The sequence below is a fragment of the Varanus komodoensis genome, unplaced genomic scaffold, assembly GCF_004798865.1.
Source record: "Varanus komodoensis strain SLA01 unplaced genomic scaffold, ASM479886v1 scaffold3, whole genome shotgun sequence".
NCBI lineage: Eukaryota > Metazoa > Chordata > Lepidosauria > Squamata > Varanidae > Varanus > Varanus komodoensis.
In genome coordinates this window covers 37,092,487-37,116,576 of record NW_025335761.1, presented here as the reverse complement: position 1 = coordinate 37,116,576, position 24,090 = coordinate 37,092,487, and the positions used below count along the sequence as shown (strand labels likewise).

The window sequence follows — 24,090 nt, the reverse complement described above, 5'->3', positions numbered from 1 at the left end:
AAAGTGAGTGGGAATGGGAGAAGGATTCTGAGGGTTTAAAATGTATCATTTTACATTAAAATAATACATTTTAATTATACATTTCTAATATTGCTTGAAAATTGGTTCCATCCTAAGGACCATCCTGAAGTAAAACTACTATACCAGCAGGCTTGGTTTGAAACCATGTGTGACCATGATTCACTAGTATCAAACTAGTAGCCTCCCAACTTGTGCTGCTATGCAGTATTTATTTATTTATTTATTTATTTATTTATTTATTTAAACAATTTCTATGCCCCTCGGGGCGGCTTACAACATAAATTGTAGGAAGAGAGACTGATTGAGGGTCTCTTTTCAGGAGGTTGTTACTAACAGTATTATGCTTTCTGAACCTTCTTTTCAAGATCTGGTCACAGGAAAGATACGTGGCTGTTTAACTTGGTGCAACTTGGAGTTCTCATCTTGCAGCACAGTTAGCACAGTGCTACCAGAATGGGGATGCCTTCTGTATCCAGGTGGTGGAGATGGGAGTGCAGAGAAGTAGTGATGCATAAGCGCTTCACCTCTTCCACTTTAATCTATGAAATGAGGATGCACAGTCAGAATGTTTCTTCTGTAGCCATTTCATTCTTTCTTACAGCAGGAAGAAAAAGCAAAGCATCCTAAATGAATGGGGAACATGTGCTTTGAAATCTGCAGAAACCAATAGGAACAATCGGGGGTAGGGGCAATGTGTGGGTTTTTGGCTGTAACTCTTAAAACACATAGCATTGTTTCTAATGAATGGAGAGGCATACATTTTAAAATGCTGTTACTACTTGAACCCTAAAGGACTGGGTAGATGAACCCAGCTTTGCACAGGTTGGAATACCCTTAGTTTGACACAGTGAAGCTTTCAAGTAAACTTACATAGCTGTCAGAGTTGAACATGGTGTACTGTCTCTTTCTGCGTGAAGCCATGCCCGCTGGCACCTTTCAGCATGGCCCATAGTGTGGTGCACCCCATAATCCCCTGAGGGAGTGGGCTGTCCACTCCATGCCTCTGGGTTAGGCAGACTGTCCCATAGCAGTGAGGAGAGGGCAGCAGTATAACTTTATCCCTTGGACTAATTTATTCCTGCCTAAAATTGTATCAGCTGAAGAGCTATGCATGGACTAGTAAAGCCTGCAACCTAAAAATCCATGTTTTAAAAACCATATAACCCCCAGATGCACATTCCTTGGATCCCTTTAGTATGTATGTCAAATATTTGGTGTCCAGATTTCACACTGTTGATGAGATGACACTCATACATCCTCTTTTATTATTATAAACTCAGTCAGTGGTTCTTGAGTTCTTCACCTCTTTGAATCTCCACCTAATTTTTAAAGTTTGGATTTAGTAGCTTAGAACAAAAGTGCAGAACTTCTGCCCTTCCAGCCTAACCTGGGCACCCTTTCTGCTGATGTGCAGTAGCAGTGGAACACATGATGTTACCTCTGATTTCAAAACACAGATAGCAGTGAGGATGCCAAGTGGTGGAGGTATCCCTGATCTTTGGCATAGCAGTGGGCATGAAAGGTGGGGCGGTTTGGGACTCGCCCACATGGAGGGAAAAGCAACCACTTATTACAAGTCCCAAATACCAGTGCCAACAAAGAAAAAAAAGGTGACTGGTGGGGCCACACCACCTAATGTCATCCAACCCACAGGGTAGGGGGCAGTCCACCTAAAACAGTTCTGTACCCCTGGCTTAGAAGTAGAATCAGCATTGGTCCTATTGGTTTTCTCAATTTCCCAGTGCATTTTGTGAATAATTGTAACTGACATTACTATTGAATTATTTAATTCAAGGCAGTGTGGAGTAGGGTAGGATTGCTGCACCCAACTGCACTGGCAACCGCATGTTGATCCCTTGGTACAGCAATTTCGTATCATGCTGGAATCTTAGTCATGTGGAGCTGGCTTTATATGAAGTGCTTGTATAATACAGGTTCCAATATGAAAATTTCCCTTGAGGTTACACTGTAGTGAAACTATAGCTATAGCACAACATTGTAAAGTGAGCTGCTTCAAGCCCTTGTTCTCTTTCTTAGATTTAGCATTTGGTTCAGTGATAACAATGAAGAACCTTCGTATGGCTGGTGGATACCTTCATTCGCATTGGCATCTGTATCCTGAGGGAGTGGGAGCCCGGCAGCAGCAGGTCGGTGAACTGCTACTATGCTGTGTTAGGGCGATCCTGTGACCCTGTAATAAGCCACTTAGGAAAATGCAGACTGCCACCTCTGTGCTTATAAGAAAAATATTGATTAGGGAGTAACATGGATTTTCCCCATCCCAGGCCACAGTTCTGGCCTTATAAGACAAATCAAAGAGGGAGAAAAGGAGGTGTGATGCTGGGTCCAATTATGTCCACTTTTGTGGGTGTCTTTAAAAAAAAAAAGACAAATGTTCAAGAATAGTTAAAACTGTGTGTTTACCTGTGATTGTTTGTGTATTTAGAAGATTTATCATCCACCTCTTAAGGGAAAACCTTCCAAGGCAGAAAACAACAATATTAATCATAGAACACTTCTACCTTGTAAAAAATATTACTGAATTGTCAGTTGTGGGCTGAAAATAAAATCCTCAAGGCCAGTGATGCATGTTAATAAAAACATGTATTGGGAAATGGATTATTTTTTACTTCTTTGGAAAATAGTTCTTGACACATAAGAAAAACTTAGTTTAAAATGCAATAACTCAAAAAAGAGCTATGATAGTGACAAAATTAACTGGTATTTTTATATAAATATGAGCTACAAGCCTGGGTCTTTCAGAAGTATAGAATATGATATTTGACTGTAGTGGATAAACGAAGTGTGGTTTATTGTTGATTACTATACAAGTGTAAAGGGGTGAAATGCCATGACTCTTGTGTGTTTCTAGGTCACCGCATACTTACATAAGGATTTGAATAACCTGTGGATTATTAAGAAACACAACTTGATCACAGGTAAACTAAGAATAAGCCAAGTGTATGATGTAACTCATTTGTTCCATCTTCAAGAAAAAAATGTCTCTTTTCCCAGAGTTTGTGGCATGGATGGCTTTTCTTTCCTCATTTAATAAAGTGGGGTATATCTGCACCTCTGCAAGGGCATCTGGTTTTGGGGGTACATTTTAAGAATATTGAACTGGAACATAAGGAGTATGGAAATCAAGTTTGATGAGCAACAGCTGAAGGAGCTGAGTATATTTCACCTGGAGAAGAGAAGATTGGAGAAAGATGTGAAAGTGATCTTCAAATTTCTGAAAGGCTGGAGTGGACTTGTTCTCTATTGCTCCTTAGGGCAAGACTAGAACCAGTGGGTAGAAATTGCAGGGAAGCAGATTTGAGTTAAACATTAGGAGAAATCTCCAAACAGGAAGATCTGTGTGATGGGGAATGCACTGCCTCAGGAAATGGTGAAAGTTAGACAGCCATGTCAGTGATGATTATAGGTGCATCCTGCATTGCAGATCCTGCACTGAACTGGAGGGTTCAGCTCAATTACCTCCAGGATGTGTTTGAATGTTACGACAGTAAACCCACTTCTTTGTCTGGGGCCAAGGCACAGCTCCTGAATGCTTGCCCACCCTCAGTTCTGTCTACTTTCACAGCAGAGGCTCAGGGAGGGTTTTTGAAGGGTTTGTTAGTGGTGAGAGGCAGGTTTGGGAGTGTTTGCCCCTTTTTGTTGTGCAGGTGGTGACAATGCATGAGAGTTGGATAAGCATGTGGGTGGTATCTTCAGACAATTTCAAGGCCATCCTGGTCTATATCGTGAAACAAAACATGATCTCTATTCCTGTGATGCAATCACAGCTTTATACTCCCTTAGAATATGTCCAGATTAATCTTTGCCAACTGCAGCTTTACCAGTTTACCAGACAATTGAGGTATTTAAACCCTTAAATAAATAAATGAAAAAATAGATTACATTTAGCATAAATGTAGAATGAGTTGCCAAAAACTTTTGAAACAGATGTATGAGTATTTCTCTTAATACTTGCATGGTTTAGCACTTTTCTAGCTGGCCATTTTGTTCAGCCATTTTTATAATGATATCACAAAGTCATCAGAACAGTTTAGCATTCAGTGGTTGAAGTAAAGCATAGGTCTAGGGCAAACATGTTTATTTATGCTTTCCTAGTTTATTTTACATCAGTATTCTTATGTCTTTTCTATTCTCAGATTTCATGCTGTGACCTCTTTTATTTCAATAGATCTTTCAGACCCTTCCTTCCCTGTGGAGTTTGTGAGACATGGAGATGTTATCCGTCTGGAACACAAAGAGTAAGTAGGAAATGGAAGAAATCTTAAAGACTCTGCATTTGACCTGAACTAGTAATTCTAACTGAGTAAGGTAGTAGGAGTCCTAATCTGCTAATGACTATACCATGGTTGGAACAGGGCTTGAAACAAGCCTCTGTTATTATTTTCTTCTCTGAGTTTCACATGCTTCCTATTTATATATCCACATATTTGAACTCAAGAGGCCAAAGTAGGTGAGACTATGGGGATCTATGATTGGATTTCCTGTTAGCTTTTAAGTCTCATTAAACGCTGCAAGTCTCATTGTCTTTGCTGGGACAGACTAAAATAGCCACTCATCTGGAAGCAATGGGAGAGAATGTGCACCTCATTCTAAATAACAATCTTCATATTTGCATGTCAGTGGAGGCACGCTTAACTAGTAATTGGTAAAAGGCCAGCATATTCAGCTATGTCAGTTTCACTCCTTAAAATACTTCCAAATATAAAATCAACCAGTTTAGTTTTATTTTAACTTTAGGACTTCTAGAAACTTGCACAGTCATCAGCATGAAGCCCCCTTGACAAGAAAGCATCTTCAAGTCACTGGGTATGGAATAGTAAGTGAACAGAGAGACTTCTTAATTTTGTTTCCCACTGGAAATATATTTTGTTTATGTATTATATTTATATCCTGCCTTTCTTCCTACAAGCAATCCAAGATGACTTACATGAACCTTTTCTTCCTCTCCATTTTATCCTTACAACAACCCAGTAAGTTGGATTAGGCTGTGGGTCACTGGCCCAAAATCATCCAATGAGCTTTGTGGCTAGGCAGGACAAGGGAGAAGTCTTACGCCAAATCCTGTGGGCAGCTGGTATATGGAGTGCTGGACTAGGTGGACCTTTGGTCTGAGCAAACATGGCTTTTCTTATGTTCTATGTTTTCTTAAGTTCTTATGACTAGAACCAGGGTCTCCCAAGTTCTAGCTCAACCTCTAACCACTATACCACACTGGTTCTCCTGCTACACCATTCTGGATCTAAAGTGAAGGGCTGTTTCTTCTCTTTTAATTTTCTTTCTCTTAAGCTGTTCAAAATCTGTAATATTTCATTCAGGAGAACAGAGGCTTTGGTAGGTCATAATGAAAACAACAACAACAAAATCTTAAGATTAAAAGAAAATACTTAGAGCAACACATCTAATAAATCACAGTGCCAAAACTCAGGTCATCAAAAAACAATTGGCTTATACCTAGTGGTGTTGGTTAGGGATAATGCTTTCAGGAGGTCATAGGATTGCTCTCTTACTGATTTTCATTACTCAGTTCATGACCAAATCTGGTCACGAACAGAAATTTCATAAACATTTTGCCGCAGGTCGTGAACTCTGCATCAGGTGATGATCGTGAGCGCGCCTGCCTTCCCTGCACGGCGCGATCGTGGTCATGCTGTGCGGGGGAGATGACTGTGATCTTTGTTGTTCTATGTCACTTTGCTTCAAATTTTTGTGAGTAAAAAAATAGTTGTAGAATGGACTAACCTTATTTACTTTGAACCTTATAGGGAAATTTGACTTGGGTCACAACCAGTTTGGGTCACAACCAGAGTCCTGGAATGGATTAAGTTTGTGAGCCAAGGTACCACTGTATATAATGCTGGTACCTAAACTTTAGAAGAAGTATTACAATCTTTTAGAGTTTTCATAAAGTAAAAAAGAACCATAACAAAATAAATGTTATAGTTTTCTTTTGGAAATACTTGCCAGGTGTAAATATAGGAATCCCATTCAAAACATAATCTGAAATATATTCATTATGTGTTCCCTCTACCCCATAACCTCAACTTTAAAGATACCCCTCTAGCAATTTCTAGTAAGATCTCTTTAGCAGCCAATTCAAATTTAGCTTAAACATTTGAGATCTGTCTCCAGGGATGAGTATTCCCAGATAAATAAGAAAATCTGGACAAGGTCTGAATTGCCAGCTAGCTAATACACCAGTAAAATAATACTAGCATTGTTTCCCCTAAAACTCTTACTGCCAGTAACTAACATTTAAGAAAGGCATTTAACTTTTTTTAGAATGGGGAAAACTGCACAGAAGTCCTGAAATCACCAGACCATTGCAGAAAAAGAGGGTATTGCATTTTGAGCCAGATTTGACTATCGGTCCTGAGGTTTCCTACCTGGCTTTAAAGGAATATATTATATGTGTAATATGTATGCCTTCAGTGAAATGTTACTCTAATAGTAACTTTTGCTGGAGAGCAGATGCACATCTGCATTAAACTCATGTGTGTTGAGGGCACCGTGATGATGTTTTTCAGTGTTAAGGGTGGAGGCTCATAACAATCCCTGTTCTTTTCATGGCTGTAGTCCTCTTTCCTGCTGCCTCCTCATGCATGTGGTTCTTTTCCATTGGCATTCCTAGTTGCTACTGAAAGTGCTTTTCAGTGGGGTTGGGGCGGAAGCCCAGTGTCATTATGGGTGATACTCTGTGTAACATAAACTTCTTAGAGACCAATCTTCAACTTGCATAGCTGGCAGGGGAATGATGGGAGTTGCAAGCTGTTTTTCTATCTAATTATGGATAGGATTGTGTCCTCAATTGTAGAAATGTGTCCCCCTTCAAGGAGTGATGCATATTGGTGTTGTCTGGACACCACTTCTTTTTAGTTGGGGTAATGCTGAGGTGCCTTATTAATTCTTCAGCTGTCCTACTAGCTCCATGAATCTTCAACAGCCGGTATCTCTTCACTTCATAATAGTGGCTTTTGGTGGTTCTCTCTCCCCTCCCCACCAGTGGTATTTTTGTTTCCTAGAATGGAACTGGAGACTCCAATGACTTTTGGCGAATTGAGGTTGTGGGAAGAAAGGCTGGGAAACGTATTAAAGTCCTACGTAGTCAAATCCGACTGATTCACTTGGCTACAGGCTGCATCTTGGGTTCAACTGGAAAGACTCTACCCAAATGGTAAGTCTTAGATATATCTTTTCATGGAATTCTAGAGCTTATTGGAACTGAAAAGCCATAAAAACCAACCTCCAACCCCAGGAAGGACCCATATCCCTCTTTATTCCTGGTCACACATATGTACACATAGTCATGTGTGATTCTATGCATTTTGGGCCACATTGTGTCAGAGCAGAGGGCAGATGCACTGCTGAAAGGCCCTTACAATTCTCATTGTATTGGGACGATATAGTAGAAATACAAAAGACCACTGTTATATCAAAAAGTTAGCAGTACATCAAATTCCTTTGCCTATCTATATAGTTCTGTTTGGGCCTGTTTATAAAACTGGGTAGCTGATCAAATTCCCAAGTTTATGTCTATTGATGCAGTACAGCTCAAAAGTCATAGTGGCAGCCTCTGAAAAAGTTCTAAAGGCATTTTTTTTCAGAACAGCTGGGATGAAAGTTAGCTGATTTGGACCTGCAGCTGCCAGCTGTTTGAGCTAGTGCTTTTCTAGTTTGTAGGAATGTATGAAACACTTTTGAAGTCATTGGACTATGTCCAGCATAGGAGGGATCAAGTGGATCATATATGCTTTCTTAAGCCCCTCTCAAGATAGAGGCTTGGCACCAACTAATCTAGGTAGAATTGTACATCAAAGCCACTTTTGGGGTCCTGTTTGCCACTGAACTGAACAGATTTGAATGTTTATTTCATATGGCGTTGGTACAATTAGCCAGGAAGTCTACAGTGCTAATATTTGCAGAGTAGTTTGGCTGCCTAAGATTGCTAGCTCTTTTGTTCATGCTCACACACTATCTCTGGTGCACCACAGAGGACGAGCCAGCTTTGCACATAAAGCAGCTAGTGCTAGTCTGCAAGAGTGCTGGTGGCCTCCCTCCACCGCCGGCGCTGCCACTGCTGCTCCAGGTTTGGCGTTGCAGGTTTGGCACTTCATGTCCAATGCAGAGCTGGTCTTCACACTTCCACACAGGTCACTAGCTCCCCACCAAGGTGGGAACCATTTATGTACTCGCACTTTAACACACTTTCGAGCTGCTGAGTAGGTAGGAGCTGGGACAAGGCAATGGGAACTCACCCCACCAGGTGGATTCGAGCTGCTGGCTTTCTGAATGGCAAATTCAGCAGCTCAGAGGTTTAACCTGCAATGCCACCTCGTGTCCCCTTGTTGAGCAGGTAAGATACAGGATTTCCTTTGGCAGAAGGAATGTATGCTTTATCCTGCATTGCTTCTTTTGCTTCAAATATTCTGTTTATTTGCATCTCTTGAATATATCTTGTATTCACCTCTTGGCACGCCTATTATTTTTGAATGGCCTATGAAGAATTACTGGCTCATGACAACAGTGTTGCATAGAATTGAGTGAACTGCAGGGAAAGGGAGAAAGACACATGTTCCATTGGCTCACTCTTAGTCCAATGTTACTGTTGATGAGTTCTTTCCTAGTGTCAAATGTTGCTATCTGTGAGTTTCTGAGCATGAGCAGAAATCACCCAGGAAGTCCACCCACACTACATTTAATGTTAATACACTCCCATGATATCCAATGTTCTTTCTCTGATTGTATCACATTCTGATGCACCATAGGAAGTGGAAGAGAAAAAACAACATCAGGAGGTGGAAGAAACTTTTGATTCTACTGAACCAGTTATCCCAAAAATAAAAGATATATCCTTCATAAATATGGCCACCCCTTTTTCAAATCTAGTAAAGAACTCTGTCATAAGCTGTTCTAGGAGATTATCGTAGTACTCTTAGTTGTTTCATCTTATCTTCCAGTTTCCAACTGAAACTAGCTAATTCCAATTTATAGACATTGATTTTTAGATCCATAGTACTGAGAGCTTGTGCAGTGTTGATTTATTATAAACCTCCTTGGTATAGGCTTCAGACCTATGATTTAAATTAAGAAACTTCACAGCAGTAAAGTTTTATGTTCACTATTCTTTTAAAACTTTTCTAGAGTGTTGTGGTGACGATACCTTATGTAATGGGTGACAAGGTGTGGGAGTTGCAAAGAGGTGGAGAAGATAAAAACTTTCCTTCTAGGAGCTTTCTTAATTTGACCTAAGCACCCAAGACATTGTTTTTGACTCTGTGCAAGAAAGACTCTCTGCAGTTGGGTTTATAGCAAGAACACTTCTTGCTATATATAGTGTCCCTTACCTTTAGAAAAATGTCTGCATAATTCTCCATATTATAAGCCTTGTAGCAGCATACAGTTCTTCTCTGAAAATGCTGGCTATATTTTTATTGGTTCTCATAAAGTTTTGAACCATGAATATCTGTAGGTTTTCTTTTTCTAATGAAAAGGGATCTTATAATGAAATGCAAGTTGGGAATGCAAGTTGCTAGTGAAGAGCAGGTGTGTGAAACAAAAGGCTCTTCCAAGCACATTAGCTCCCCTCTGCCTGCACAATGGAGTGTGTCCCGGTCCTTTTGTAAAACGATCTGCTTTCGAAGGCTGAATTCATAATATGATCCTGAATATCTTTCAGCCAGAAAGCCAGTTAAGCTAAAACCATTGTAATACAATTTATTAGAAAACGAATTCTCACTTCATTTCATTTCACTGCAGGAGCCAAAGCTAATACAAGAACATTGCACTTAGAAATTAATGTATCTTAGAATACTTTGACAGATGTATAAACCTAAAGATGAGTTGATCTATTGCCTTAAAGATATAAAAAGGTGGTAGTGGTAGGACTGATATGTTTCCAGGACATACTGCATAAAGAGCCGTTCATTTGTGATGGTGACTGGATGTTGGATTAGCCATTTTCCACTTAGGGAAAATTGCTCTATTAAATGGATCACATATCTTAGAGTGCTCCTTGTCACGGTGTACAGATGTGAAATTATACCTGTGTCTTTGAATGAGTGGGTGGGCCTTCTTTTGTTTAATTTCTATACCACCCGTTAGTCAAGATGACTGTCTAGGTGTTTACATAATTAAAATGCACAAATAAAATATATACATTAAAGTAAAAGATAAATAATACATTGATATAAAAGCAATGCTAAAATAGCAGCAATAGTCCTTTAAATTCATTTGTGTTGGTAAATGCTGTATCGTAGCATTGGATTTTAAAATTCTCCTTTTTAAATACACAAAGGTTGGTTCCTTTCCAAATATGTAACATACCAATTTCTATTTTGTGGCCTTTTTGGGGTTCATTTGAGCCACATATATATTGACAATTACCATCATGTATCTTCCCCACGGTGGTGCCATTCAGATGTGTTGGGCTATAAGAGGGGCCCTCAAATGTTTTCAACAGGGGGCCAGTTGAAAGGTGGCGGTGGTGGGGGTGGGCTGGCGGGCGTGGGTGCACTCATGCAGGGAAGGCGGGTGCGCTCGTACAGGGAAGGTGGGTGGGATCACGGCCATCTCCCCCCCCCCCCGAGCATGACCACGATCGTGGCCATCTCTCCCCCAAGCATGACTGCGATTGCACCCGTCTTCCCTGTACGAGCGCACCTGCGATTGTGCCCGCCTTTCCACTGAGTACGCCTGTGCTGGCTCAGAGGTTTTGGACTCGCTTGGAGATCGTTTTCTCCAAGCAAGTCCAAAAGCTTTGAGGCAGGCTGTATAAATCAGCATGGTGGGCCAGATGTGGCCTGTGGACCGTAGTTTGAGGACGCATGGGCTATAACTTCCCTCATTCTCAGTCAATAGGTCATAGGTCATGTTGTCTGAAGATTATGGGAGTACAACACAACTAGATGCCTCCAAGTCGTCGTTAGATGGATGTAGCTGTTTTTAAATTATTAGAACAGAGTCAAATGTGTGCTTACATACTTCACACGTGTATCTCTTGTTTCTTTACACTGAAGCTCGCTTTATCTGAATCTTGAAGGGCCAGATAGAGGTGTGTGTTATAGAGCATATGCATATGGACAGTTGGGAAGAAGCAGACCAGAAATTTTGTTGATGGTTGACAGTGTTCATCTTTCACAGGGGCTGGGAGCAGGTAGAAGTCACTTGCACTCCATATCAGAAGGAAACGCCTAACACCCTCTGGAATGTTGAAGATCACATCAATCCCAGACGTATGTGATTGTATTTACTTCTTTGTCATGACAGTATCTGTGGAGTAGGTTAGGGGGAAAGAGTCAGATTTGGAATTCCTGGATAATTTGTACAAAAGCTGAATTGGACTTAGTGTTGGTGCTTGCAGTAATGTTGCTTAGTGTGGTCATATCTACCGGGAAACTATCTGTGATCCTCCACGTCTGATATTGCAGTGCATAATGGCAAGTGGTGGAGACATGACTAGTCAAGATACCATGTTGCATGGGTTTTTGTGTCTGTGCCTTCCTTACAACATCTCTCACATTGACTCTAACTTAATGCGAAGGGAATGGTTCTGTTTAACCTCTGAGATTTCATTTTCAACTGTATTTTTTTCTGTAGTGCCCAATATCAGTTTGGATGTTCTGAAGCCTTCCTTTCCAGAGATTCTGGTGGAGTCACACATGGTTATGATTCGAGTAGGTAGAGTGGCTTGGGTTCCATATTTGTTTATATTTTAACTTTATTCCTCTGTGGCTAAAATGAAACACTTAAAAAAAGTCTGTGGTGATTATACCAGTTTGGGTTATCTTTCAAATAAGAGAAGTGTTGTGGCATTCAGGAGGCTGGTACTCAGTTCCCAGTGAGTTCCCAAAACATGTTATTGAGCCTGCTTGGAAATCTGGGCATTATGGGTTATACAAGGATCAAACAGCTGTTCAGTTGACTGTGGTTTATTTTAAAATACAACTCTTGGTTTGTATGGAATGACAAGACAGGAATCTGCTAAGGACAAACTAAATTTTGATTTATCTCCCCTTCCAATCATGTAGAAGGAGAGGAGGAGTGAAGGCACCACCCTGAGGCTTCACTTCAGTTAATTTTTGTGTGTGCACATTGTTGTAAACCATGGTTTAATGTTACATGTGAACCCTCACATGTGATTTTGGATTTCTTTAAATGAAAGGTATTTCCTTTCTAGAGGGAAAGCAACCCTGATGAATCTGTATTTGGTGAGAAATCTTAACATATACAATTGACAATAACAAACTGTTGGGGAAAGGACTGTACATTTTCACTTTGGGAAAGCTTCCAAAGCATATCCATTAGATATCCACTATTTTGTTTGTTTGTTAAAGCCTTCCTCCACTGGAGGGCAATCTAGTTATATTGGCAAGACACAGGAAATGATTGTATGTGTGTGTCCATACTAGCTTTTGTGCAAAGGTTGGTTGGATTATGTCATAGAGCTACTTTCCTGGATCAAAGCATATATCAGCTGCTACATTTTTTCTAGAGTGCTGGTCTGATGGATACCTCTGGGTAGTTCACAAGCAAGGTTACAATGGAAATAACCATTGCTTTCTTCCTAAAGGGAACATGCATTTGAAGAAAATATTTTGGGAAAAGTAGTGTTCTTCTTATGAACTCCATTTTTGTCTGGGGCTCTGTGCTGCAGTGTCCAACTCTACTAATGGTTTTAGCCAGTTTGAAAGGCCTTAGTTCTTAAGGTTACGCACACTGTCTGATGTTCCTATCATGTGATTATGAATAGAATGTATAAGGTCAGTGTTATGAACCATGATTACATAAATGGTATATATCCTGTTTCTATGTCAGAGCTGTTTCTTCACAGTGAATGAAGTCAAGTTTGGTGTCTTGTGAAATATAAAGCTTTGGTTGTTCTGGAGTTGTCCAGCCCCTTTTCTGCCATGGGAACATAGAACTAAATGTTTGAGTTTCTCTGATTTTGCTTGAAAAGTCTTAGATTTAAACAGTGTTGTCCTTTCAGAATTCTGAATGGGTCTTCTGCTGTTGACACATGTGCATTTTCCTAAGAAGTTAGGTCTCTGAGAGAGATGGCAGTCTTAATATAGTACCTGAATATAGTTTTTTTTATTGTTGCCTGGGAAAGTCTGGGATTTAAACAATGATATTTCAAACTGTCCTTAGGAAATTAATTGCCATTAATGTAGTCTAGAAGTGAGATAGCATTTGCAGTAAGAGAGGCCTGTAGGTTGCAGACAAACACATGTAGGTAGGACAGTCTGTGATGGCTGTATGCTGTTTTCTGTGTAAGAGGCAGTTTGTACTTGGCTGGGTATCAGGCGCTACATAAAACAGTGGCAAAGGGCTATTCTTGTCCTGTGTCTGGGCTTCCCAGAGGCATCTGGCCACTGAGTGAGGCAGCATGCTGTGCTTGGCTTTTGGTCTGATTTGGAAAGCTGAATCTTGCAACATAATTATAATGTTTATTTTTCTGGTAGGGAAACAGTGGCCTCAAACCAAAAGAGAATGAACTCACATCCAAACCTTGGCACTGGCCCATCAATTATCAGGTATGTAGGCAAAACTGAGTCAGGGCAGGGAAAAGGGCAAGGTGGGGGGGGCGCGCAAGTGTGTGTCCAACTTTTTTGATTTCGTATCTCCGTTTTTAAGAGAACAGTATGATAAACTGTTCCTCACTTGTGTCTGAATAGTCACCAGATGCATGTTTAAGTGATTTCTGCACAAAGCCCAGCCTTGTATCATGTTTTTCCTTTTGTAGCTCTTGTTACTTGGTAACATCATGTTAAGCATTCCTTGGCCACTATGTGAATGGGTACCCCAGGATTATTGGGCAGCTGATGCATTGCTGTCAAACAGCAAAAACTGCAAGTAGCTGAAATGGCTCCCATAATAAATATAGGTTCATATAAACATGTTTCCCTGAAAATACTCACTTAGAGATGCTGAACTTTTCTGAGGTATAGGGAGTACTGCTTTTTCTTATAGCAGGGGATCCTTATAGAAACTTTTGGCTTAAGGTAAAAAGTCAGACCGAAGAACACTTCTGACAAGACCATCATTTTCTTCACAGGGGCTACGTTTTTCTGGAGTCAATGAAACAGATTATAGGGTATATTTGCTGGGAAACCCGGTAAGCACAATGTGGTTTTACTTCTCCTTGTCAAGGTGGGTGGTGGGGATTCAGGTTTCTTTTTCCCTTCCAACCTTCTCTCAGATATTTCTTCTCACCCTTCCCAGTAGTTTTCCTATGGCTTTATGGTGCCTTTTGTGCATCTTTGCCTACTTGCAAGGCTTTCCCTCACAGGTGATCTGGTGGATGAACCTAATCACTATTGGATTGTATCTCATAATGGCAATATGTCTATCTGTGGCCATGAAGAGGGGAGTTCAGCTGACAGCTGAGCACAAAGGTAAGGTAAAAATTTCCACCTGCTGTGTCTAGGCTTCCTGCTGCAGGAGCAGTCACCATATGTAGGGTTGGGCAAGGGAAGCATAACTTTGAACGAAGTATTGAAAGAATCGTGATAATGATGAATGGAGTCTTAGGATCACAAATGGAATTTTCCTGCATTCTCTGGGCTTGTTCAGGAACCCTCTGAAATAGTCTTCCTTGCAGCATGAGGAAACAAGAGCAGGTAAGGGAACCTGGATTCATAAGTGGAAATATTTGCTTATGTGTATTCCCTAGGTGCCTTGGATTTCAGCCTAAGAATTTAAGAAAGGTTATTTGCCTTTATTATACTTCTACTTCTCTTACTTCTACTGCTACTACTGCTCAAGCATTCCTGTGACAAGAAAAATAGCCCAAGGGGACAGTTTTTTTTCAGAATGTTTAACTGTGGTGTTTGAGAATTCCTGATTGGGCCACTCCTTTGGGGCATTGCTTCCTTTCTAATCACCACCTGAAGAATTATCTTCTATTGGACCATAACTGCTGTGTATTCCATTTATCATGCACTTTAGTTTCTTTACAGTTGCACACAATGGTAGCACTAACGTTGCATTGTCTAGTTGTCACAGGGAATTAATGAAAGGTTCCTTTTAAACACTGTTGGGAGCTAGTTCACACACCTATAAGACCGTAGCTGCTTTCAGACATTGTAATTATATGTACGTTCTACACATGAGTAGGAGGAATGGAGATGAGCATGCCGTGTTTGTTCTGCCCTCTCCATCATTGCCCAGATATGGAGAGTGTACAGGGGACATCCTCCTCTGTCCATGGAAGTTGTCATAAAGATTTTAAACCCCGTAAAAATCAGGGTTCCAGGTTTCTGAGAGAATCTGCATTAGTAGGGAAGGATCTCCGATTTGGACAAGGCAGGGGGCAGGCAGGGGAAGAGCTAACACTCTCATGTCCAATTAGTCTCCTCATTTGTAGAGTTTTGCAATAAAGTTTATACTCAGATAATGTTTGATAGGGCTCATGTTGTTCCTGCATAGAATTGTATCATCAGCTGAAGAAATAGCTCTCTTACGTAGTTTTTCATGATGGTCTGTGGGGTGCCAGTGGTTTCCTTAATGCTGACTTGGAACTGTTAGCATCTGTACTGTAAGCAGATCCAGTTATCTACAGTGTAGTTTGGCCTTTTGTGAACACAGTATTCTTGACTTGTATCAGCAATAACCTTGTCCCCCAAGCCTTTAAGTGGCAAAGTGGTAACAATAAAATATTTCACTGATATGTACACTCCATGAAACTAGATAACTGCAGGAAGTTTGACATAAACAGAAGTTTGCTCTCTCCTGTGATGAGAAAAAAAATCAAGAAATCTGCTCAATGAACAAAATCTCAGGCATGTCCATGTGTGTTGTGTTCCAGAGCTTTCTCAAGTTCTGTTGCATGGCGGAGGAAGGATCATGCTGGGATGGCTTCTCCATTATCTTCCTTTTTTCATGATGGGCCGGGTGCTCTATTTCCATCATTACTTTCCTGCCATGCTTTTCTCCACCATGTTGACAGGTATGGTTCATTAATCATCACACAGTGGGAACTACAATGGATGGTAGATTAGATTACAGAGATCTTTGGAAAGGTATGAGTGTAAGGAGTGGTTGCATTTTTATGGAATCATAGTTGATTGTAAAATGGATGTAATGGGACCACAGGGCTAATGCTTTGGGAAAAAAGTCAATAAACAATATCTTTGCCATCAGCAAGACCAGCTTGGTTTAGACTTGGATCTAGAAGAACTGGGTTTAGAATAAGGGCATATACTTGGTACGGTTGCATGTTGCACCAACCCACCATGACAACATGGTTGGTTGATGGCAAAACAAGCCACGGTGCATCTGACAGACACTTGGGCTTTCTTTCATTTGTTTGCCCCCTCCCTCCCCTTCTTCCACCCTCCCATGGGCATGCTGTGGGCGGCAGGAATTGTCTTTCTTCCCCCTGTTGGGACAGTGAACTGTTTCAGGCTTGTTGTGGCCTTTTTGTGTATAGACTTTTTTCTTGAGACTGTGAAAGTAGGCTGACAAATTGGCTTTGGCAATCCTCATTTTGACAGCTATAGACAGTCTCTTGAAAGAGCCTCAGCAATACCTTGTAGATGCTGCATGCAATTGCCAAACTTTTTTGTCCCCACTAATTTTAGCAAACATACACATTTTTTTAAAATAGTCCTCACTGGTACAACTCTGGACATGGAATGTGGAATCTCAGGTGAGCAATGAGTGTGTCTCCTGACAAGGTGCAGCAGGTACCCACTCTGGATGATGCCCCATAGAGGCTGCAAATACCTCTATAGTACCTATATAACTGGATAGTGTCTACCCCCCAAAATGTGCTTAATGTTCCCTAAATTCCACTTGAAAATGTAGCTCTAAGAGCTGTCAAAGGTAACTATTTGGGTAAATAAGTTGGCTCACATGTTGCATGTTCTCTAAGTGACAGCCTTCTGGAAACAAGCACAAAAATGAGGGCACTCTTGAGCCCAAAAGCCTGCTTTGAAATGAACCTGATGGCCCTTTCCATGACCTAAGTTTATTTACGTACACCATTATTTACATTTGATAGCTTGCCTTTTGACAACTGTCAGAGGTAGTAAAAGAAAATAAATGCACCTGCCGGCTTTGTAGTGCAGTGCTGAGGGTCAACACCTGCCAGCAGGCACCTGTCTGCACATTGCCCACCTGAAGCTCCCCATTCGTAAACCAGTGCAACTGCGACTGTCCACAGCTGCACACATGTGTGCAATTAAAAAATATCATGGTTTTTGCAAATGTTTGTGAAAATTGGGGTTATAAAAAAATAGAAAACGTTTAGCAACTATGGGCAACCCTTCCAAGGAGCCACTGGGGCACTTTGAAGGGACATTTCATAGCTGGTCAAACAGTGATCATGAAAGCTGGCTTGATAAACAGCCTCTGCAATCTTGAGAAACATGTAAAGAGAACAATGTTATAGCAAGCCTAAAATAGCTCAGGATTATGTCAGGGATTGAGGGGAAGCCAGTGCCAGCTGCCTACAAGTGCTGCTTGATCACTTTTGGGGTGGCTGGAACTGCTATGCAAGAGCAACAAGAATTTTTGCCAGGCTGGTCCACAGCCCATCCCTGGTACCTATGTTCAGGTTGGTTTTGGGCTTGAATGACATGGCAGTCCATCCTGGGTTCAGCAATCCCTAGAGCAACCCATATATTGTCAGAATGGCTTGTTTCCCACACAAAAGCTGCCCTGTGGGGATTGGTATAGGATGACATGACACAACAGCCCATCATGGTTAAAGGACCACTGTGGCCTGTGAGCCCAATCAGCGGCTTGCCCTGGGCAACATACTGCCCCACCCTCATAATTTCCCCTACCTGTAAAATGGATATTGTAATGAACTTATTCAGGCTTATGAGGATGCGTGTGATTAAAAAATTCTAAACCTTAAAAATTGCTATAGAAATGTCCATTGATAGTCTGCATTTAAGGATATATTTCTTTGCTTATGTTAAGGATATTGTTGGCTCGTTCTTAAAGGCAGAAATATCTTTAGAATAGCCCCTATGCCAAAGGTACAGTTGCATGGGGTTTTTTATATTGCAATTTTTGCATCTTGCTAACCACTCTTCAGAATAATGAAATATGTCTCTGATATTAGCTTGCAGATTCCTTTTTGAATGAGAGATAATTTCAGGAGAGAACAGTAGTAGCAATATTAATAATGAGAATTCAAGAGCTGTGATTTTTAATATTGAATGCCTTTTGCTGCTAGCACTAACATTCATTTCTGCTAAAGTACAGAATTTAAGCTTCATGCCCTTAGATTGCTTATTATAGAACCTCCCATGGAAAACTCCTTCAGACTGTGAAATAAAATTGACTTTGCCATTTATCCTGGGAATTTGTGCTGGTCCTTCTGATAAGTACCCACATCAGTGTGAATGCGTGTATGGATGCCATGTGGCTGCCTGTATTGATATGATTACTGGATCTTTTCCAACTTCCAGTGCGCCTAATGACCTTCTTCTTCCTCTTTATCTTCCAGGGATTACATGGGATGTATTGCTCAAGTTTTGTGCTGGGCCTCTGTCAACAAGCATCCAGACTAGATATGTTCATAACTATGGGATAGCAATGTTGATCCTGCTCAGTATATACAGGTGAGAGTTGGCTCCAGAACTGTTAACTTACACCTGAAGACTATTTTGGAACATTTGAATGTTCATTTTCTTTATTTGAAGAAAAGCCATGCTGGTCAGACCAAAGGTTTATCTTGTCCAGTACTCCAAACACATGGTGTCAAACCAGCTTCCCACAGGGTTATTCAAACAGGAGGAGTGTAAGACCTATACCTGCCCATGCTTCTCAGCAGGCGGTGTATGCAGGCATGTCACCTCTGGTAAAGGAATCAGCACCTAGCCAGCAAGGCTAGTAGCCATTGATAGCCTCCTCCTCTATGAATCTGTTCAAAGCCATCCAAATTGGTGGCCATCACCACTTCCCATGGCAGTGAATTCCATAAGTTAACTATACACTGTGTGACAGTCTTTTCTTTTGTCTGTCCTAAATCTTCCACCAGTCCGTTTCATGGGATGACCCTGGATTCCAGTGTTATGGGAGAGGGAGGAAAAGGTCTCCATTCTCTCCACATCATGCATTATTTTATTATCTCCCCTTACTTGCCTTTTTCTAAGCTAAACAGTGCTATTTGTGAAGCCACTCTTCATAGGGGAGCTGCTTCAGCCCCCCCGATCATTTTTGTTGCCGTTCACTGGACATTTTCCAATTCAATAACATCCTTTTCCAGGTAAGAATACCAGAACTGAACACAGTATTCTAAGTGTGGTTGTACTTTTGTGTAAGGGGAGTAAAATCTTAGTAGTTCTCTTTTCTGTTTCATTCCTAATTATGCCTAGCACAGTTTGCCTTCTTCATGGCAGCTGAGCAGTGGGCCAACATTTTCATCAAGCTGTCTGTCACTACCCTGAGATCCCCTTTTTGCTCACCCACTGCCAGTGCAGATCCCATCTACCTATACTTGAAGTTAGGATATTTTTGCCCCAACAACTTCAGACTTGCTTACATATAACTGCATTTGCCATTTAGATGCCCATTCTTCCAGTATGGGGAGATCATTTTGAAGCTACTTACAATCCCTTTAGGTTTTATTCATCCTAAATAGTTTGGTGTCATCAGAAAACTCAGCAACTTCACTGCTTACTCTCAATTCCAGATCATTTATGAATAGGTTGAAAAACATTGGCCCTAATACAGAACTTGTTCATTGCTTCTGAGTCACATCTGAGTTGCGTTGCTGACACAACTTGAGTTGGACTTGGGAGTGAGTTGTTCAATGTGAGTCCCCAGCACTGCTAAACAGTGCCTGTAGGTCACTGTAGGAGATGATGCTGTGATGTGCTCTGCCGTTGTGGCGCTTGGTCTCTGGGTACTGTATTCATGTTTAGATCTTTTCCACAGCTTCTACCTCTTCCATCCTCTCTCTTATGGGATGATAGGACCTCTGGCTTCTGATCCCAGCAGCCCAATGGCAGGACTCAAGTGGCTGGAAACATGGGAGTTCTAAATCCAGCCTGGAAAAAGAAAGGAATAAAACAGAAGAACAGAAGTGGTGAAACCTTTCTGCTCACTCCACGAGAGGTGTAAAGAATCTGTTCCCAAGCATCACTTTCAAGCTGATGCAGTGAATTGTTCACCTTGAACTCTGAGAAAAGCAAGAGGCAACTATGAGGGAGAACCTCTGCCATGGGGCCCAGGGTCCCAGTGACTTGACCCAGTTACTTGATTCTTTAAAGTTTGACCCATCCAAGCAATATGTTAACATTCAAACAACGGTGAGCTGCCTCCATGGCAGCGTCATTTTGTATGAGCTTGAGGATGCATGCGTTTTGCAGTGGTGTCACTTAACGTCTGCCTGTCTCTGCTCATGTGTGGTTAAACAGAGCACAAGAATGATCAAGTGTATTATTAAAGCAACAGCAATCCGGAGAGTTCACATCCAGTAACTCTTCATTGTGATGTTTTTAAAGGTAGGTGTGTGTGTGCCTGCCCATGTGTGTGTTTCTGGGAGAATCATGTGACTGCTGCTCTGAGCTTCAGGAGCTTGGACTTAAACGTCACAGTAGCTTGAAGCCTTCCGAGATTCTGTGCCTTGCTTGCCCCCTCCCACAAAAAGGCATATCTTTGCATAATGTTTTTGTTCTCTGAGAAAAGATATTGAAAGAACCTCACAGCTGCCTGAAAGGACTCGTGTGGGGATGCAACTGCAGCATTCCAGTCATCAAACTGGACTTTTTTTTTCAAAAAGCTCCAAAGAGAGAAGAGAGAGTTTTCATTTTCCTGCCCTAAATTCCTCTGACAGTGAGGAGTGGTGCCTTTGAGGAGGATGCAAAAGTTACATAATAGGTTAGAGCTGCTGCTGAGAGCTGTCACCCATCCTATTAATCTCACTGCCTGCTTACACTTCTTACAGTGGGAAGCTGGTACCTCTTTGATGAATGTAGAGTGTGCAGAATATGCTGCTAACATCAGTGGATTGAAATGCTATATTACTTTTGTGGAAGAATTAACCTCTTTGCTATTATAAACCATGTAGAAAAAACCAATTATAGTTTTTTTGGGGGGGAAACTAAATTCTTCAGCTGGTGAGTGGAGAATGCTTTTTGTAATCCGTTTCTGAAAGTATGTGAGAGAAAAGCCCTGAAAAAGTCAGAATGAGGCATCATCCTGCAAAATGTTAATTTGGTTCTAGCTGTTGTACACCAGAATTTTCCTGAGCAAATTTGACTTCAGTTCCTTTTACGTGGCTAACTTGAAGCCTCCTTTGCATGTGTGTTATGGCCAAATTGGGGCTCTCTAACAATTTGTTTTAGCATCTGTATTAAAGCTAGAAGCCTGCCACTTCCTCTCCCCCTCTACCATCCACCATCAAAGGTCTGTCTCTGTTGGCATGGTGACTAAATGCCAATATCCTCAGGAGAGGCTGGGTGGTTGTAATGTGTGTGACTATTTGAGGCTAGTGCTGCCTGATCCATTAAAAGAAGAAATGCAAAACTGTAGTTAGTCTGGCTGGACTAGAGTAGGAACAGTAAGACTAACCTTTTAGTCAGTGGCAGTAGTTTGAATTTTCATTCTTTACATAGTATATTAGCAGAAATGATAAAGAGTTTCAGCCTTCAATTTTTACTTCCTTTGTTGATGCTTAATGGGAATCAATGTAAAAATAGACGTAGAATTTCCTATGGCAGGAAACATTTTCCTGTGGCTGCCCTGGGACTTCAGATATCATGTACAGAAAAGAAGGGAAGTCAGAAATTCTCCCCATTATACTTCATCTCTGCTGCTGGTAGAGACATCAGTCTGCAAATATAATAGATCATAAGCAGTAGCAATGCAGTTGATCATCATTGGAAGAATAAGGTTGAATTACTAAGAGGTTTTGGCCACCTTGTATTTCCAATAAGTATTCAAATGTTACTCTTCTTGACTAAATTTTGCTGAAGCAGGGTCTGATCAGGTAACCAGTGAACTATTCAATTTTATCTTTATTCCTCAATTCTATATCTTTCTTTGTATTTGTAATTTTACCAGTTGAATACATGTACTGTTGGAGCCATGGTTGCCCCTTGAAGGAGGAAACCCATTTCTTTCCTCCTTTAGGAAGGAAAGATTGACCAAGATAAAATTTTAATATTACAAAAATCAGCAAGGCCAACTGTCTGTTTCTCCCTTGGATTCTGCAGTAGTCCAATGGATGACTGTTCAGCACAACCTTGCCCTGCATTTTCAGAGGTCTCACTTGCCCAGCCTTGCACACCACCAGGGCTCTGGCTAGCTAAAATGTGCTGCTGTTTAGAGCACTTGCTTCCTTTTCAAGTTGGTCTGTTAGGACTGCTTTGCAGCTGAGGAGATGAACTGGAACATAGAACCAGAATGGTAAAAGAATGCTTCAGACTATTCTAAAAATGCCTTCCTCCCCCCCCCCCCACACCCCACAGCCAGTCTTGTTGGAGCGTAGAGAATCCATTCATGCTGGAATGTCTGCCAGAATAAAACCTTTGTCTTGAGGACTTTAGAGAATCACACAGGTTTTCCTTTAAGTATTAGTGTGGGACTAACAAATACGATTCTACAAAACTCCTTCTAGGAGATAGGAAGGAGAAATTAGCAATAAAAAAACCCCTGTGTGACGGCACTGTGTCAGCTTTTTCCCTTGATAGTGCTTTATTCTAAATAGGCTTCTCATTCTGTATGTTATAGTCAAGAATTTCATGTCCAGAGCAAGGCAGATGATTGTCAGAAACCTTTGTGCTTTTATTTACATCGTGTCCTGACTGGCAGATCGGCAGAACTGAACTACTCATTCAGAAACAGCACTTGGCACAGCCCTTCTTGAACTATGTCTCTCCCCGCCTCACTTCAGGTGCATGTGGAGGATCGCAGGTGCAACTGTTTCTTCACATTAAAACTAGCAACAGCAAACTTGCACTTAGGCAACTGGCACATCAGGAAGGCTTGGCTAGCGCCCTTCTCTCTCACAGGGTAATTTTCCACAGGCCGGGAATTTCAGTTTGTGACGTTGAGGAGCATTCATGCACTCTCTCCCTGCTCCAAAGGGTGGGCTGTACCGTACATTATTTCTGAATCTGTAGCGTAGTTCAACTCTAACTTGATTGCTTCAAGGGAGTGATTTAGGCTCTTCCTTACGCAATCATAGTGTGTTTTACAGATAGTATGGCAGTTGTCTACTGACCCTAGACAACTTTCTGCCTTGTGTGTTTACTAAAGTTGTTAATACTGAAGCAACTGTGCATTTGCTTTTTGTACATGACCACCGCCTTGTATTTATGTGAGCATATTTCATTGCCCTGCTGTGTACATGTTACTAAATGAAAACAAATTGCCTTTGGATTGGCGCTGCTTTTTGTTAAGGAACTAATTGAAAATGAGGTAAAATGTGCAAATATTTGCTTTTTTGTAATAAATAAGCTTTCTTTCTTTCAAATGTCTTGTTGATTTCTGAATGTTTCCTTCTTCCTCTGTAGTACCACCACCAAAATAATGGCTTGATTAGTGCTGGGGATCGTGATGATGGTCTTATGGCGACCCTTGCTTTTGCAGAATGCCACCAGCAGTATTTACTCTAAGGGGTGGTTGGGAGTAGTGTTGAGGAAAATAGGGAGGGGTGTGTGTGTGTGTACACAAGCTGTGGCAATGGCTTATCTGTATATCATAGGACCCTCTTGAACCCCTGCTAGGCTCTATACTTGTTTTCACTACTCAGCATTTAATACTGAAGGTAACAGCAGCTTTTGATCTATAATGGGGTGCTCATTATCCCCAGTTAGCACTAAACTCCCAAGTTGCCATTGAGAGCTGTAACTTTATAGCCGATTCTTCTGAAAGGACAATAAATGTGCTTATTGATCTGGCTTTGTTCCTATCAGGTCCATAGTACAGAATCAAATGGAAAAGGATATTGCCCATATTATAAGATGCAGTTACATACAAATCAGAAGTCTTTTTGTAGAACAGCATGTTCAAAATAAGAATAGCTGATGTAATTAAATCAGCTGTGTGCGTGTCCGTGTGTGCACTTTTCTGTGTATCCAGCCGAGG

General features: G+C 41.1%; 1 protein-coding gene across 9 annotated transcripts in view; it reads left to right on the top strand.

Moving 5' to 3' along the window:
- POMT2 (protein O-mannosyltransferase 2) overlaps positions 1 to 23,476 on the top strand; it is a 37,763-nt gene extending 14,287 nt beyond the window's left edge. For 5 of the 9 annotated variants that reach the window (XM_044436461.1, XM_044436464.1, XM_044436466.1 and 2 more), the window contains 13 exons: positions 2,059 to 2,168; positions 2,894 to 2,960; positions 4,211 to 4,280; positions 4,780 to 4,858; positions 7,062 to 7,213; positions 11,179 to 11,270; positions 11,635 to 11,711; positions 13,500 to 13,571; positions 14,093 to 14,152; positions 14,327 to 14,432; positions 15,845 to 15,985; positions 18,500 to 18,614; positions 19,933 to 23,476. In XM_044436461.1, the coding sequence (XP_044292396.1) occupies positions 2,059 to 2,168; positions 2,894 to 2,960; positions 4,211 to 4,280; positions 4,780 to 4,858; positions 7,062 to 7,213; positions 11,179 to 11,270; positions 11,635 to 11,711; positions 13,500 to 13,571; positions 14,093 to 14,152; positions 14,327 to 14,432; positions 15,845 to 15,985; positions 18,500 to 18,614; positions 19,933 to 20,038 (1,247 nt within the window). In that variant the 3' untranslated portion in view covers positions 20,039 to 23,476. Of the gene's footprint in view, positions 1 to 2,058; positions 2,169 to 2,893; positions 2,961 to 4,210; positions 4,281 to 4,779; positions 4,859 to 7,061; positions 7,214 to 11,178; positions 11,271 to 11,634; positions 11,712 to 13,499; positions 13,572 to 14,092; positions 14,153 to 14,326; positions 14,658 to 15,844; positions 15,986 to 18,499; positions 18,615 to 19,148 lie in introns of those variants that run through there. The other 4 variants (XM_044436462.1, XM_044436463.1, XR_006415342.1 and 1 more) reach the window with 4 other exon arrangements.
- The last annotated feature ends 614 nt before the right edge of the window (positions 23,477 to 24,090 follow it).